This window comes from Ixodes scapularis, unplaced genomic scaffold (genome assembly GCF_016920785.2).
Source record: "Ixodes scapularis isolate PalLabHiFi unplaced genomic scaffold, ASM1692078v2 ptg000154l_1__unscaffolded, whole genome shotgun sequence".
NCBI lineage: Eukaryota > Metazoa > Arthropoda > Arachnida > Ixodida > Ixodidae > Ixodes > Ixodes scapularis.
The window spans coordinates 241,490-256,653 of NW_024609924.1; the positions used below are offsets into that span (position 1 = coordinate 241,490).

Here is a 15,164-nt window from a genome sequence, read left to right on the forward strand (position 1 = left end):
TCTTATTAAAAAGAAGACGCTCGATCATGCCATAATTATTTGAAAGCCAATAAATCGAGCCGCTCCAATGTGGCTCCAAGCCATGAGTTTGTTTTCCCGCATGGCCCTTCGTAGCCAGTATTTATATTGTAGTGTTCGTTTTTCCATTTGTGCTGTTCGCGCAAAGCTGCAATTGCCGTCTTGAATTAATCTCTGTAGAGCGGATATCCACTCAGCTGGAAGTGATGCTTCACGGGCACAGAAATCGCTTTTCGATCAACTTGAATGCAGTCAAAGCCGCGACTTCCGACAACTGTTAAGTGTACGGAGCTGCGCCGTTGCGAGCTCGAAAACTTCTAGCGCTCATCCCAGCGCGCCACTTAGAGGGCAGTTTCTACAGGAACCGTAATATATTTAAACAGTAAAATAAAGGATAGCGTTTTGTTTGTTTTTTTCGATTTTGCCTGTCTTTTTTTTTTATGCTAAACTTCCATTATAAATATACGTACTTTCCGTCATACTTTCGTAGTGTTGTCTTTTCCCCAGAGCGCAATCGCTCTCGGGGACCGACAGTCACATTGGCCACTGTACGATAGGAGCTTACCGTTCAGACCAGCGTTCCAACATGGTTATCCACACGTCGATCGACTGCACCTAATCCCTCAAGTGGTTTTAAACTCTTTAATGTAAAGCGGAATGTCATCTTGCGACACCCCGGCCCCTCCGATAACGGCCCGACCAGCGGCATCAATGCCCGACAGTTTACGTCATCTCATCATGTTGTTACACCACTGACACGCGAACACACGGTCACATCGGCGATAATTCCAGTCTTCTGTTCACAACCCACAACACTGCCATCACGATGTCGCTGACACGAAGAAATACAGAACCACGTTGAAGATGTTGCTGACACGCAGAAGAATCACGTTGAACGCCGGTTGGCACTCGGCACGGGACAACGGAACCGAACTCAGCACGGAAGGCACCCAGGCAGCCGGCAGGAAAACCTTCCTTCCTTGGACGCAATTCCCGCGATTTCCATAACGTCGAAAACGTCGACACAGTTCCTCGTGGTTTCGCTGCTGTAGTTCCGCGTGTGTCCCGCAAATTGGAGACGGCCGTCTTACCCAGTGTATGTAGCGCTGCTGGGACTGCTCCGGAACTTCGCTGTTTCTAGCGGCTTCGTTAGCTCGTTTGATAAAATTAGTGGTAAAAACGTCAATGCAACCGAAATGTTCTGCACGTTTGGACTAGAAGACGGAATTACAGGCGGCCTTCGCTGCCGCTGAAGCTCAATCAACTCAACATTAATTTATTAAACAACGTGCGCGATGTGCTCGAAAAACGAAACCGAAAGAAGATGGGTCGGGAGGGCGAAAGCTTTCTCCGGTCTGCCTGGAGGAGGAAAACGTCTCGGAGAATAATAAGGGCTTTAATTTTCCTTTCATCGGTCCGGGTTTGTTTATGTGTGTTTTGGTAAACAAAAATAAAAAAAATAAAAAAACTTTGCAAAAAAAAAAAAAAAAAAAAACCCGACTTTTCTGGGGATCGAACCGATGACCACTTCGTCAGTAGCGCGATGTCCTACCCCTGCGCCAACTGAACAAGGAGGAACTCGCCCTCCTCCTTTCATCTGAACTGCCATTCCTCCCTTCTCTGGGCAACTTGTCCGCAACAAGGAGGAACAGTCGCTTTTGCTACCTTTCTCCTCCCTTTTTTCTTAGAGTGTAAGATGCGCGTTTGTTTCGCCGGTGCATAGCGAAATCTCAGTAAAAAAAAGAACCGTAAATTTGAAGCTACCTGTCACCAGCGGATTTAGGTTGCCTCACCCAGAACGGAGAGGTCAAGGTGAAAGTGTTCATTTTACGAACCAGAATGGTGACCAGTTAGGGGCTGCCTTCTCAGAATCCAGTGACTTTAGCAGCTCTTTCTCCACTCTACGGTTTCGTCAACATCGAGGCAGCACAGCACTGCCACGCGCTACGTCGTTCCTGCTTATACTGGGCTCGTTTGGGTAAAGAAAAATCTAGGCCACTGTACGTCCGATATATGTGTTGATATACGAGGGAAGTACACCGCCCTACAATGTTCTGCCCCGTTGGCGGAGGAGCGGGTAATTCGGACGATCATACTTTTCGCGATAGTACTTGCTCCTAAAAATAAAAACGGGGATTTCTGAGCGTTAAACTCGATATAGCCCTTTTTTTTTTGTGGTATGTTTTTTGTTTAGGAAGTTTATTTATGCCCGCCCTAAAAGAACCTAAAAGAATGCTAAATATCATACAGCCTGACTACAGCTTCCATGACCCGCCGTAGCCACGCACCCCTGTACCCTCCTTGGCGTTGCCTTCTTTACTGAGAGCGCAGCCAACGCTACAAGACGAGGGACCACTCGGGCAGCGTCAAGAGCTCAAAGTTTTTTTTAGAATAGAATAGTTTATTTTAGACATACATGTGTGATACATATGTCTGGGGGGCTGCAGCAAAAGAAGGCAAAAGAGCCCTCTGACGAGGCCACCCCCCCCCCCATAGCAGTATACAATAATTTAGCAACAAGAATGAAATAAACATAGGCATCAGTAAACCATTCCGATCAATATCACCCATATAAACATATGAACATAAGCAATGCGTCACAGTAAAAACCAAAAAATAGAAACAAACAAAAAAAGAAAGGTTAAATAAACGAGAAAATTGCATTCATTGACATTAACATCGTCATTATCAACAAAATCATCCACCGCACGTCTGACATTAACACATCACAACACTTCATAACACCATGAAAGAAAGGCATTGAAGGCACTATATTTGCAATAAGAACACGTAAAAGTTACATTTTCTTACAATAATCTAAGGGAGGCGATCAGCTCCAAGGAGCTGATCGCCTACCTCGTTGCCCAGTGTACCGAACGATGTGGCGTTTTTAATCTGTTTTTTTGCGTCTGCTGTCATTAGCTATACCAGGCAAGCGCAGGGAATACGCTGTGACACTGTATTTTCAATGTGCGCGTCCACGTTTGTATGTGAGTCTTAAACTGTTCTCTTCTAGCTCCTGCCTCACCTAAAATGTGTGCACTCACAGGATCCGCTTCCCTCCGCTTTATTAAGTGTCCTTCAAGAAACTGCCTATCTTTACGTGGGTGGCTAAGCACCTTTCTGAAACTTATCACAAGAAAAATAATGCTCAGTCACAAAGTTGTAGGTGAATGCATGGCATTCAATATATCGCTGAGAACTGCTGTGCATGTTCAATACGCGTTCTGCAGTCCAGTATGTAAATATGGCAGCGTGCAGAAGGCATTTATTGGTATGGTCTATAAACCCTTTTTTTCGTTAAGGTAACCATGTTGATTTCTGATATAGTTTGTTCGGGTAGAACACTTTATTGCCACTTAAGAGGCCTTTAAATTTAAAACGGTCTTGCCAAGTTTTGTTTATTTTTGTCTTAGATATGCATAAACGCTTTGTTTTATTCTTTGTCACCGTATTCAACTACGCCCTATTACGAAAAAAAAGAGAACCGTCTCATAGGAACGGTTCATATACGGGGTTTTCACACAGCCTGAAATGATAAATTACGGGAATAGAAACCGCCTTTCAACCACCATCGGTGTGGTCAGAGCCGCGAATCGCGGCATTATATTGTGTAGGGTTAGCTACCCTATGGCGGAATCGAAAAGCAGCAATTGATGAGTTTAACTTGCCTAAATAAGCGTTTCGCTCGTAGAGATCGTCATGCGTGGTTAGCGGCAGAAGGAACATAAAAAATGAAAGCCGTTTACAATTCCCTGTAACGCCAGTTAGAGCGCAGCTCTTGAGGAGGAAGATGGAAGCGTACTGAGGGATAGGTGACTCCTTGAGGTCACGTGACCTCAAGGGGGTCACGTGACTTCAGGGGGTCACGTGACCTCAAGGGGGTCACGTGACCTAAGGGGGGTCACGTGACCTGAAGGGGTCACATGACCTTAGGGGGTCACGTGACTTCAGGGGTCACGTGACCTCGGGGGGGTCACGTGACCTAGGGGTGTCACGTGGCCTGGGTAGGTCACGTGACCCCCTGAGGTCACGTGACCCCCAGAAGTCACGTGACTTCAGGGGGTCACGTGACCTTAGGGGGTCACGAGACTTCAGGGGGTCACGTGACCTAGGGGTGTCACGTGACCTAGGGGTGTCACGTGACCTGGGTGGGTCACGTGACCTCGGGGGGGGTCACGTGACATCGCGGTTACGCCGACGGCGACGGCGACGCCGACGCCGCTCAAGCCGGAAACGGGCCCGTAAGAGCTGCGCTCTAAGACTATGCCTTCTCCCTAGAGCCTGCTAAAGGAGATGTAATTCGATAGCGATATATCTCCTTTGGAAAGTGACACCGTGACGTCACCTGGTCACGTGACGACCGGGTTTCTCTTCGTAATGTCAATGACGTGTTATATGGCGCAATGTCACGTGACGTTTCTGTGTCGCGTGTCATTGTCACATGGTTGGTGTCACGTGACTTCACGGTGTCTCGTGGTGGCGCCATTGCCGTCACAGGTAGTCACGGACGTGGTCACGTGGTTGGTGTGTCCTGACCACGTCATGATGATGATATCACGTGATCACCGGGTGAGAGTGGTGCTCACGGGACCAACACTCTGAGGAATATAAGAAAATATATGCTTTTCGACTAGAATCGGTGGCAGTAGTGGCAAAGTTGCGAAAAATTTAACAAACAAATTTGAATAGTTCACTGTCTTGTTGAGCGCTCGATGCTGAGGTGATAAAGTTCCGACGAGCCGGGAGGGGGGGTGGGGGGGGGGGGGGGAGGCGATGTAGAAGCCATTAGACTTGACGTGTTGGTGAGGCAGCGTCGTAGTACGGGGTGGCGTGTTGGGGAATACGCCACCCCGTACGCCGACGCTGCCTTGTTGAGGCAACCTCGGCGACGGTGGATATGACGATGCTGTATTGTTAAGGTAGCGCCGCCATACCTTGTTAATGGATCGAGGGCGGACAGGCTGGAGACCGGGCTTGGGATATATGGATTACGGTGTTCTAATGAGATATGATAAGATGATGGTAGCGTCCGATGGTAAGTCCCATTCCGTCTCCGGCGCGAGTCCGCGGGTCCCCTCTGTAGAGCCCCGGTGACGTGACGATATCGCGTCACCGGCGGGGTCCTGGTGTGATTGGTGGTGGATGTTCACTTCGATGAAGATGAGTTCCAACAGCCACTCTCTTTGGTCCGGAGATTTATGTCGCTGCCGCTGCAGCTTCTCCTGATTTTGGAGAAAAGGGGAGATGAAGACCCGTTGACGTTGGTTACGTTGGCCAATGTCCGAAAGCCTTGGTTCCGGGTCTTTGAGAGGGTCTTTCTCAAACGATGGTGTTGCAGACTGTCTCTATAAGTGCGCTAAGATTCTATAGACGTCATCGTCGGGGTAGAAACAAAACAGCCTGTTACCAATAACAAATTTCTTTGGGACATGCACCTTCATGAGCAGCCCACGCACACTCTATAGGTCATAGAAGTTAGAAGCGCTCAGTTATTACCATCTCTGTGCACATCAAATTAGAAACACGAGAACAACAATGTCATGTGAATACTCTCGAACAGAGGGTGAAACGTTTCAAATGCATAGCAGTTATAGGGACAGCTCTTAGCGCCTTCGTGGACTTTCTTCCGTGTGAAATCAGCAGCAGCATAACTAACTACACGTATTGTGGTGGCCCTTCCTTGCGGGCTTCCGTAGCACCGAAGTGTTGCAGAAGCGACAATGGGAGACTCGGCAAAGCAAAGTGGGAGGAGTAATGCCTCATTCACACTGGCGTCCGAATCGTAACCTCGAAGCGTATCCGCTCGTTTGTGTCATGAAATGCTCGTGAAATTGAACTCAATCTTTAAGCAACCGCGTTTGCATCTGCCTCAGATATGCGGTTCAACCGCCAGTGTGGGTGAGCCCTAAGGGTCGCATTCGCAAAATGAGAGCTCCGGGACCAGCCATGACAGGAAGCGTGTTGCATTTACACAGCGTTCCACTGGCGATTCAAAGGCCAGTTTACGTACAATTCGTTCGTTGCAGTTTGTAGTATGCGACAGACTGTCGTTTTGGACCGACATTAGAAAATGCGCTATTAATGATATTCATTGATTTTGATGGACAAAAAAAAAAAACGAACTGATGCAGATTTTGTGAGGATACCCCTTTATGTGCTGCTGAGGTTCATTTCCCTTGGAATTATTTCGCCCTTGCCTTAAAGTCACCCCTTTTTTCACCTTACCCTCAGGCTCAAGTTTTCTCAATCGCTGTCCTCAGTTCTTCCTAAATGGCCTCTATTTCAGCTGCAGCCCCCTCTCTTGTTCCAGCACCTTGTCAGCCCCCTTTTAAACCTCCTACAAAACTAACATCTAAAGGTCTTCATCACTAATAAACCTGGTCTCGCTGAAAAGAAGCTCCTCTCAGACATGTGTTTCTGTGATGAGCCTTTGTTTACCTTTGGAACCTTCCACCGTTTCAACATATAGAAATGCTTAGCTTATTGAAAGAGAGCAATACAGCTTGGTTCCGGCTGCTTGCGACTCTCTGCGGCTGCTTGAGAGTCCTGCCGTATGGGAGCCGGGCGCGGATTTTCGAAGATCTGTTACAATGGGATCAAGGATTAAAACCCACGGTTGTTTAGGGTGAACGCTTCAACGTGCGTTTCCTCGTTACACTTCCGTGTTTCGCTGGAAGCCCATAGGATGAACGCAAGAACGTATTCTACTCTATTCCTTATGGACTTTCTCGCCGAAAAAACTCCACCTACCACCATAAACAATGCTTCTTGCATGCACCATCCTGCTCCACCCATAATTTACCTTATTATTCTAACTGGAATTGATAGTCCGCGCCAAACTGTATGCAGGTATCATGCATATAGCCTGCACATAATTATCATTATTGATTAAAACAACCTAGTTCCGCTCGAAGCGTCGGTTGTGCAACGTCCCAAGTAGCACTGAACTAGAGCCCCCAAAGAAACATCGATGGATAGATGAATGCGGCTGAACCTTTTTAATCGATAACTAGCCTGCAGCCAAAACTTTTATTTTCAACAGGTAATTGATTTTAAATTTACAAAGCACTAAGGTTAACCCTTTTATTGGTATCTGCCTAAACGTTACAATTCGTCTGTCGGTAGAACCCTTTTGCGACCTGGTGCACGCCCCTTCCGTCTTTCCTATGGAAAGCAGACGAATAACTAAACTTTATTGTCTCTCATACCTTTACTTATAAACCCCGAGAGAAGAGATCGAAAAAAAGAGAAAGAAAAAAGAAAGCAACAAAACGATGTCTCAAACCTCAGCTGCACGATTTATATACGGAACAGCTCTATATACACAGGGCGGAGCACATCCCAACTTCAGAACGACACCCGTCAACCGCACAAGCAAAGGAATGGGGACACCCTCCTAACGGTGCATTTACACTTCCGGATTTTCAGGTAGATCCGCACAGGCGAAGAGTGATTTTTGGAACCGGGTGGCGGAAAATTTGGATCCTCGCTGGCGGAAAATTTGGATCAGTCCGGGATCTATATCCAGATATTGCGCCAGCGACGACTCGATTCCGTCACCGGGCGCCGAAATTCACTTTCCCTCTGAGCGGATCTGTCCGCCAATCCGCAAGTGTAAACGCGTAATTAAAAGGATAACCCATCAGTACCATAGTTGACATCCCGAAGCGGTAAAGCGGGGGGCAGTTTGTTCAGTTTTGCGAAATGCGTTGGACAAAGTTTGCTGCCACCACCCCTAAGAGCCTTTCGGTATTCGGATGAGCAGGTTGGCCAATTCGGGGCAGTGTTTGAAAGTTGTGATTAGTGTGATGCGAAATGTTTAGGACTTTAGGTTAACCTAGGCAAGAGAGTGTTAGAGCAAAAAAACCTAAGATGAGGGAACGTTTGCCTTTTTTAAGCTTTGCGCACAGTTTGAAAGCTGTGGCAGGAAATCATGAAAAAAGAGTTTTCTTTAAGAATTACATCATATTAAGTAGGTTGATACCTTTTTTCACGAAGTCAGATTGGTTGTCAAAAGAAGCTCTGCGATCAGGCAACGGCTTGTGAGAAATCGGTCGTGTAAGAAATTCCCATGGCATGTGACTTCTCATTTGTCGCTGAAATTGAACGCTGTTTGAACGACAGGCTACTTGAGCACAAAAGGGTTGTCAGAGCTTTTTTGGCAAACTCCGAGCTTGTGAAACATCTCAAGAGTATAAGAATTGTTATCCAGGATGCGCACCAAAGAATGCTAAGTTAACAAAAGGATCCATTCAAGAGAGTTAGAAAAAACGCTTCGCATCACAAGCGCCGGCAATTGTATCAACATGCCCGTGATTACCTTGGGCGGGATTACGCTGTCCTTCTTATCTGTATATGTTTGGCTTCTTAGTGTGGGTTGTATGAGCTATCCTCCTTAGGTGGGCGTCCCCCACTGTTTTGCGTGTAGGTTTTACGAGTGGCGAGCGGAACTTGTAATGTCCCTTTTTTTCTCTCTTTTCTTTTTATTCCTTGTTTGGGTGTTTTAGTATAAGTATGATCCTTCACCAGCTCGCATGCGCCATTACCCTTATTTCAGCACTTTATTCTCTCCTCGAGTTATGCCATCAGACCGATAATCTCTGCTTAGTGATCTCCACTTTCTCAACGTCTATATTTTCGTCACTGTCTAGTCCAAAAGCCATACTAGATTTGCCTTGCCTTAGACAACATCCTGATGAAATCCTTTGCAGTAAATTATAATTTACTGCAAAGAATTGTCTAGATACTTGCCCTGGTCGTCTCCATCCCCCTTACACTTTCTATACATCTTCAGAGTTGATTTAGTCTGCATCCTCGCTTTTCAAATTCTCCTCTCTGCTCTTTAGCTATTTTCTTTACTGAGTATAACGAATCTTCGTCCATTTTATCGCTTAAAACGTACCACCTGAGTTGCCTAGTTGGCCTCTTGACCTTAGTATTATAGCCCTGTATCTATAAAGAGCTAAAAAAATTGCATGACAATCGTTCTTCGTTTACTTTTTTCATTTTTTAGAGCGCAGCTCTTAGGGGTCCGTTTCCGGCTTGAGCGGCGTCGCCGTTGCCGTCGGCGTAACCGCGCGGTGCATTATGGGAAATCTCCCATAATGCACCGCGTGAGCCCCCCTCGGGGTCACGTGACCCTCCCCCTTCATCCGAGGTCACGTGACCCCTCGAGTTCACGTGACTCCCCTGAGGTCACGTGACCACTCATGACGTCATCAGTGACGTCATTGATGACGTCACCGGCATCCGCATCGCCATCGCCATCATCACTAATGACGTCATCAGTGACGTTACTGATGACATCACCGGCATCCGCATCGTCATCGTCATCATCACTGTTAACGTCATCATGACGTCACTGATGACGTCACCGGCATCGTCATCGTCGTCATCACTGATGATATCATCAGTGACGTCACTGATGACGTCATCAGTATCCGCATCGTCATCGTCACTGATAACGTCATCAGTGACGTCACTGATGACGTCATCGGCATCGGCATCGTCACGTGACTCCCAGGTCACGTGACCCCCCGACGTCACGTGACCCCCCAGCCCCGAGGTCTCTTGACCCACTCCCCCAATACCCTACCCTCGTCCTCCTCAAGAGCTGCGCTCTAATTCGGCGTTAAAGGGAGTTGTAAACGGCTTTCACTTTTTTTTAGAGCGCAGCTCTTAGGTGCCCGTTTCCGGCTTGAGCGGCGTCGGCGTCGCCGTCGCCTTCGGCGTAACCGCGAGGTCACGTGACTCCCCAGAGGTCACGTGACCCATTAAGATCACCCTAAGGTCACGTGACCCCTAAGATCACGTGACCCCCAAGGTCATGGGACCCCCAGAGGTCATGTGACCCCAAGGTCACCTGACTCCCAGAGGTCACATGACCCCCCAAGGTCACGTGACTCCCAGGGGTCACATGACTCCCCCCTCCCCCCCCCCCGAGGTCACGTGACCCCCTCCCCCCGAGGTCAGGTGACCCCCCGGAGCATATTCAAGAATGAGAGGAGGAGGAGGAGGAGGAAGAGGAGGAGAGGTCTACCCTCCCCCCAGTACCCTTCAATCCTGCTCCTCAAGAGCTGCGCTCCAATTCGGCGTTACAGGGAGCTGTAAACGGCTTTCACTTTTTTTTTCATTCTTTCTTACTATTGTTGCTCTCGAATGGTGACCATCCCATATCACCTTTTTCCTCTTGATTCGGTGTTTTATTACGCACTTCCAATACCAGCATACCAACACGACGTTTACTTTTAACCTTGATTGCATATCAGGTTTGATAAACATGACTGCATTTCCAAAAGTCTAGCTCAGCACCATTATTTTCTTTCAAATGTTTCTCCCTTCATACATGAAATAATTCCGGAAAGTTATATTACTTATTAAAGCTGCGTTTTGTTGCTTTTAACAGTTCAATGGTTTTCTTACTCAGTAAGATAATCTGAACTTTCATAAATTTATATAGCTCTAGGTACTTATATATTTATTTACTCTCTAAACCACGAATCCTTGCATTTTATGTTGTTAATTTTTATCATCATCACAATTATGACTGCTGATTTGTTGCTACTAAGTTCTAGACATAATCATGTCCACTCCGCGTGAAGATATCTATAAAATGATATATGAACTATTTATAAATCAACACATCTAGCTCCCAGTTTGGTTCAGGTCAAGGGCGCAAGTAAATTAAAAAGCATGCGGGTTTTTCTATATTTTTTGCCAATGCAGAAATATAGCAAGTTTATTATACAAACGCAGAACAAACGCAATATCATAATTGTGTGTAACGCTTTTTTCTTGTTTAATATTGACAAACGAATAGAGAATTGAGTACTAATAATGAATTGATTTCTATGAGTCTTAAATTAAACGGAGCTTTGTCTAATACTGTTATTTTTTTCGTTTTTCAGTGTGTGAATTATTTACAGGTGGTCGCTTTAATAATGGAATCGTCAATAGCTATTGCTTTTTCATCTACATGGTGTATTGTAAGGAACCAGCAAAAGTTTTTAGGAAGTTGAGCGATTGTTGGCCGCCTGCGAAGACACCAATCCCGCAGCAGTAATCCACTACAGTTGATATTTCTGCTGCTCTAATAATCCAATAAATAAAAAAGATACATGTGCAACACTCTTCATGTACGCACACATTTTGTATTCTCTCTGCTGAAAGCTGTAGCAGGAATTAGCAGTACCTATTACAAAAAAAAATAATGGCAAAACCATGTACTTCCTAGGCGATTGCAGTTATATCGGAGACAGAAATACAAAATCAGGAAAATTTCCTAAAAGCTTGCATTACGAAATCATTGCGCTTATTGTTTTTCTTGGTTTACATACTAGTGAAAACCTTTTAACTGCTTGTGACTTGTAATATACTAGATTTTTACGAAAGTAAACGTCATGTTATTAACGACTGAGTTCAAAACGCAAGTAACAGCTTAGTGATTTCAGGTAAGATCGAATAGAGGTGGCTGGTCGAGAGCTTTAAGTTGCTTGATATTTTAATGCGAATGAATTAACTATTTTATGGAGCGAGCCCACGTCATCAGCTTTGAAACCGTGCAAAACGGTACCTTAATGAAACCACGCGCAAAGCTAGCCAACGGCACCTTTTACACATCGGTCCCATTGGCTGGTGGGCGTCGACGAGGCTCCCATTGGCCGCTAAGCGTCAGTTTGTGTGGTGTCATCCTGACTGTGTTATCACATTGTTGTCTTATCACTGATCACCGCGTTCGCTCGCCTATGATCGGTTATAAGGCCCGTGGCGTTAGTTCTGCTGGAAACTACGTTGCTCTCTGTTCCTTCCTCGCGCCGCAAGGCACACGACACACTCAAGGTCAGCGCGTTGTACGCCGCAGAATAAAGAAGGGAGCGAAGAGCGGCGTGCGTGCTTCCGCATTCACAACTCATTAGAAGTGCTTAGGTGTACCTCGAGCCCATTTATGTAAATTTTTAATGAATAGAATAAAAAAAATTCATAAATATTTTATCCAGCAAAAGACCTCGGCATACAAAAAAGGTATAACATAGGCGGATAGTGAAAAATTTAATCTACGAAAATCCCTTTTTAATAGGCGCTGTGCATGCACAAGCATGTTTGTGCTGTCGATGTATAAAATTCATATCAAGTGTTTCTGTGCAACATCATCGCGAAGCAACACACAATTGGAATTTTTTTTGTTACAACTGCCTTGGTATTAAAAATGTAAAAAATGGGAACGCGTATTTATGGTGAGATGACGACGAGAGACATTAAATTTTCGCATTGATTTTTCTGCCCTTTACGTACCCGCGTTTGCGTTGCAAGGTTCTTCCGGTATTCATCTTTGTCCGCGATAGTTTTTGTGTGACGTGATAGCTCTATGGTGGTGTCGTCATCGAAGTGTTCATGGGTCTGCTTGATAGAGCGAACAGGCTTAGCAACTGCCTAGACATCGTAGATACGCTTCATGAGCGCCGATCGATATTCTTCAGTCCTTTACTGTTGGTCCCTGACTGAAGTTACGACAAAAAATTGTGGCGCAATCAGTGGTTCTTCGGAGTAGTTCATGTGCGGCTACGTGAGAATGCTGCGGTCGTCACTGTCGATGCGTTAGGTTGTGTGGAATGCTCGAGCGACACCCCGACCCTGCTGCCTCAATAGACTGCACCTGCTTCTCTTCCGGCCTTAATAAATAATGGTTGTGCACCAAACTGACACATTTATGGCAGTATTCATTGATCTGAGAAAAGCGACGCCCTTGCCAAGTAGCCGCCTCGGTGGCTCCAAGGCGAGAGCGTCGGCCTACGGATCCCCATGTGGCGGGTTCGAATCCCGGCCGAGGTGCCCGCAATATATGACAGAGGCTTATTACGGAGAAGGCGCCGTGTAACCGAGCTTTCGGTTGCACGTCAAAAGATCCCCAGGTGGTCGAAATTAATCCTCAGTCCTCCGCTGGGGCGTGCCAGATGCCCGTCGTAGGTTTGGCACGTAAAACCCCCAAATTTTGGCCCTTGCCAAGTGTTGTTGTGGCGAGCGATGAATGGTAAGTCGACTGAGCTTGAGCAATAATTGCCTCGTTCCAAACATGAGGTCACCGTGGGACAAAGCTACGGTTGTCTTGCTGTCATCTCCAATGTCAAAAGGTAGAATATCATGCGACCCTCTTCTTCGCATCGTGCAGAGTAAAGCAAATAAGCTTTGCCACCTCGCGATTATGTTGTCCCGTTCGATCAGCAGACGTTGCCGATGTCTCCATGACGTGGAGCAGACGACGCACGATGCGCTGTAAGACGCGCTAGCGACGACACAGACGTGAGCTAGACGGCGCTTCGCCCGCTGCCGTCTTGCTCCAATCAGCTGTGGAACGTGTTCTGAGTATGCACAGTAGCTTTCTTCTACGGAGTACCAGACGCCGCTCAAGCGTTCACAGCCCAGTGCCTTGGCGGATATTCTCTGCCTGAGTGATACGCGCTGGAAAGGGCCATTCTCGGGGGTGGCTTTCTGTGGCACTGAAGACAAAGGTACAAATTCTTAATGCCAAAATAATACTAGACACGAAATAGTTCATGAATCATTTTGATTATTATTATTAATTTCGTCTAATATATTTTCGCTCAAACAATCAATCCATAATTTGATTTACGGCCTTGACGCCAACAGATATCCAGTCAAAGAGCTGCCAGAGGTAGCTTGACGTGGTCAAGGTCTCATCTCAAACTTGTTAGCAGGACATTTATTGTAATATATAAAAGCAAAATGCATACAAAAAATAAACTGTAAATAATAAAGTGGTGTATATTCAAGTAATAAACAGCAGCATTCTTTCAACTTTAAAGAGCATTATGCAAAATAGAAGAACACAATTTTCATGCACACAACTATTAGATTATTAGGTCTGAGTTCAGTTTCACATTAAGGTTTTAACAATAAGGGGTGGAGGCCAACAAAACGCAATATTCTGTTTCGAGATTTTTTCCCCCGTTCTCAAGTTTTGTTATTTCCATCGTGCAACAATTGCCGCCTGCAAATCTGTTTTTCCGTGTTCCATTGGACGTTTTAGCGCACGATATCTAGATTAGCTTAACCCAGTAGTTTTTGAAAAAGTGTAGTTATTAATAGAAGTCGGAAGAAAAGAGGTACAGTGCAAGTCTCACAAAAAGTAAAAAGAAATCGACAAGACTTTGTTGTGGCTTCTATAGAGTACAATGCTAGCGAGAGAGCCAAAAGCGTGCAATTGTATTGCCTTGGCTTTATTTTTTTTTTATCTTCGAGGAAATGTAAAGTACATCTGAGGTCGCTAAAATGTCGGAAAGCATCCCCCAACTAAAAGACCCCCATCCCTAAAATTTTAGAAAGCTAGTATTTAGAAAATTAAGCAACCGCCCAAATAATCTATAAACATCATGAGAGATGCCCCCAGCTGGTGTAACGAACGACGGTGTGATCGATTTGTTTCAAACGAAAATATGTATAATACTGGTGGCACCTTGAGGAGATTAGTTGAGTGTTTTGTAGGTGATATATCACAAGACTCTCGACGTGTTCCTTTTCTTTCTTTCTTTTTTTCTCACACCTGAGAACTGACACGAAGCAAGACAAATGTTAAAAACATCTCTTTACCAAACATGCTCACTCCTGCTGTTGGTGAAAACGTATATTTGTTAGAATAATAAATTCGCTCTCCGCATCCTCTTTTGAGACAGGGCGCGAGCGCGTGAGTGACGCCTCGGCGTGTGTTCTCCTTTAAACAAAGCATTCTGCTGAGCTAGGCTCGCTTGCCGGCGGCTTTGTTACTACTTTAGACATTTGTTAAATGACCTTGGGTTTTTTGGTATACCATATGCCGTGCACACAACCGACGGCCCATTACGCGAAAAAGCGGCTGCGCTCTGCCCGAAAGATGGTCACGTCGATAAGCCATCAAGCACGCGCCTCAGAAAAAAACACAAAGAAAAGCACAGCAACGCAGATGCTTCGTCACGCGAGCCTGCGGGGGCGCTCAAGGTCAAAGCCGACGCGCGTCCGCAATAAAACACAAAGAAAAGCAGAGCAATGCGGATGCTTCGTCACGGAAGCCGTCGTGAAGCCGATTGGGTTCGCTGCGCCTGCGCAGTATGGGAGCTTGATGTCATCGCAAGAGCGCTGTGTGAAAAAGGAAG

General features: G+C 46.0%; 1 protein-coding gene across 1 annotated transcript in view; it reads left to right on the forward strand.

Annotated features, from left to right (window-relative positions):
- Positions 1-11,083, forward strand: part of LOC120838522 — a 97,011-nt gene extending 85,928 nt beyond the window's left edge. The window contains exon 12 of the mRNA XM_040208478.1: positions 10,929-11,083. Coding sequence (XP_040064412.1) covers positions 10,929-11,083 — 155 coding nt within the window. The remainder of the gene's footprint in view (positions 1-10,928) is intronic.
- Positions 11,084-15,164: the final 4,081 nt, after the last annotated feature.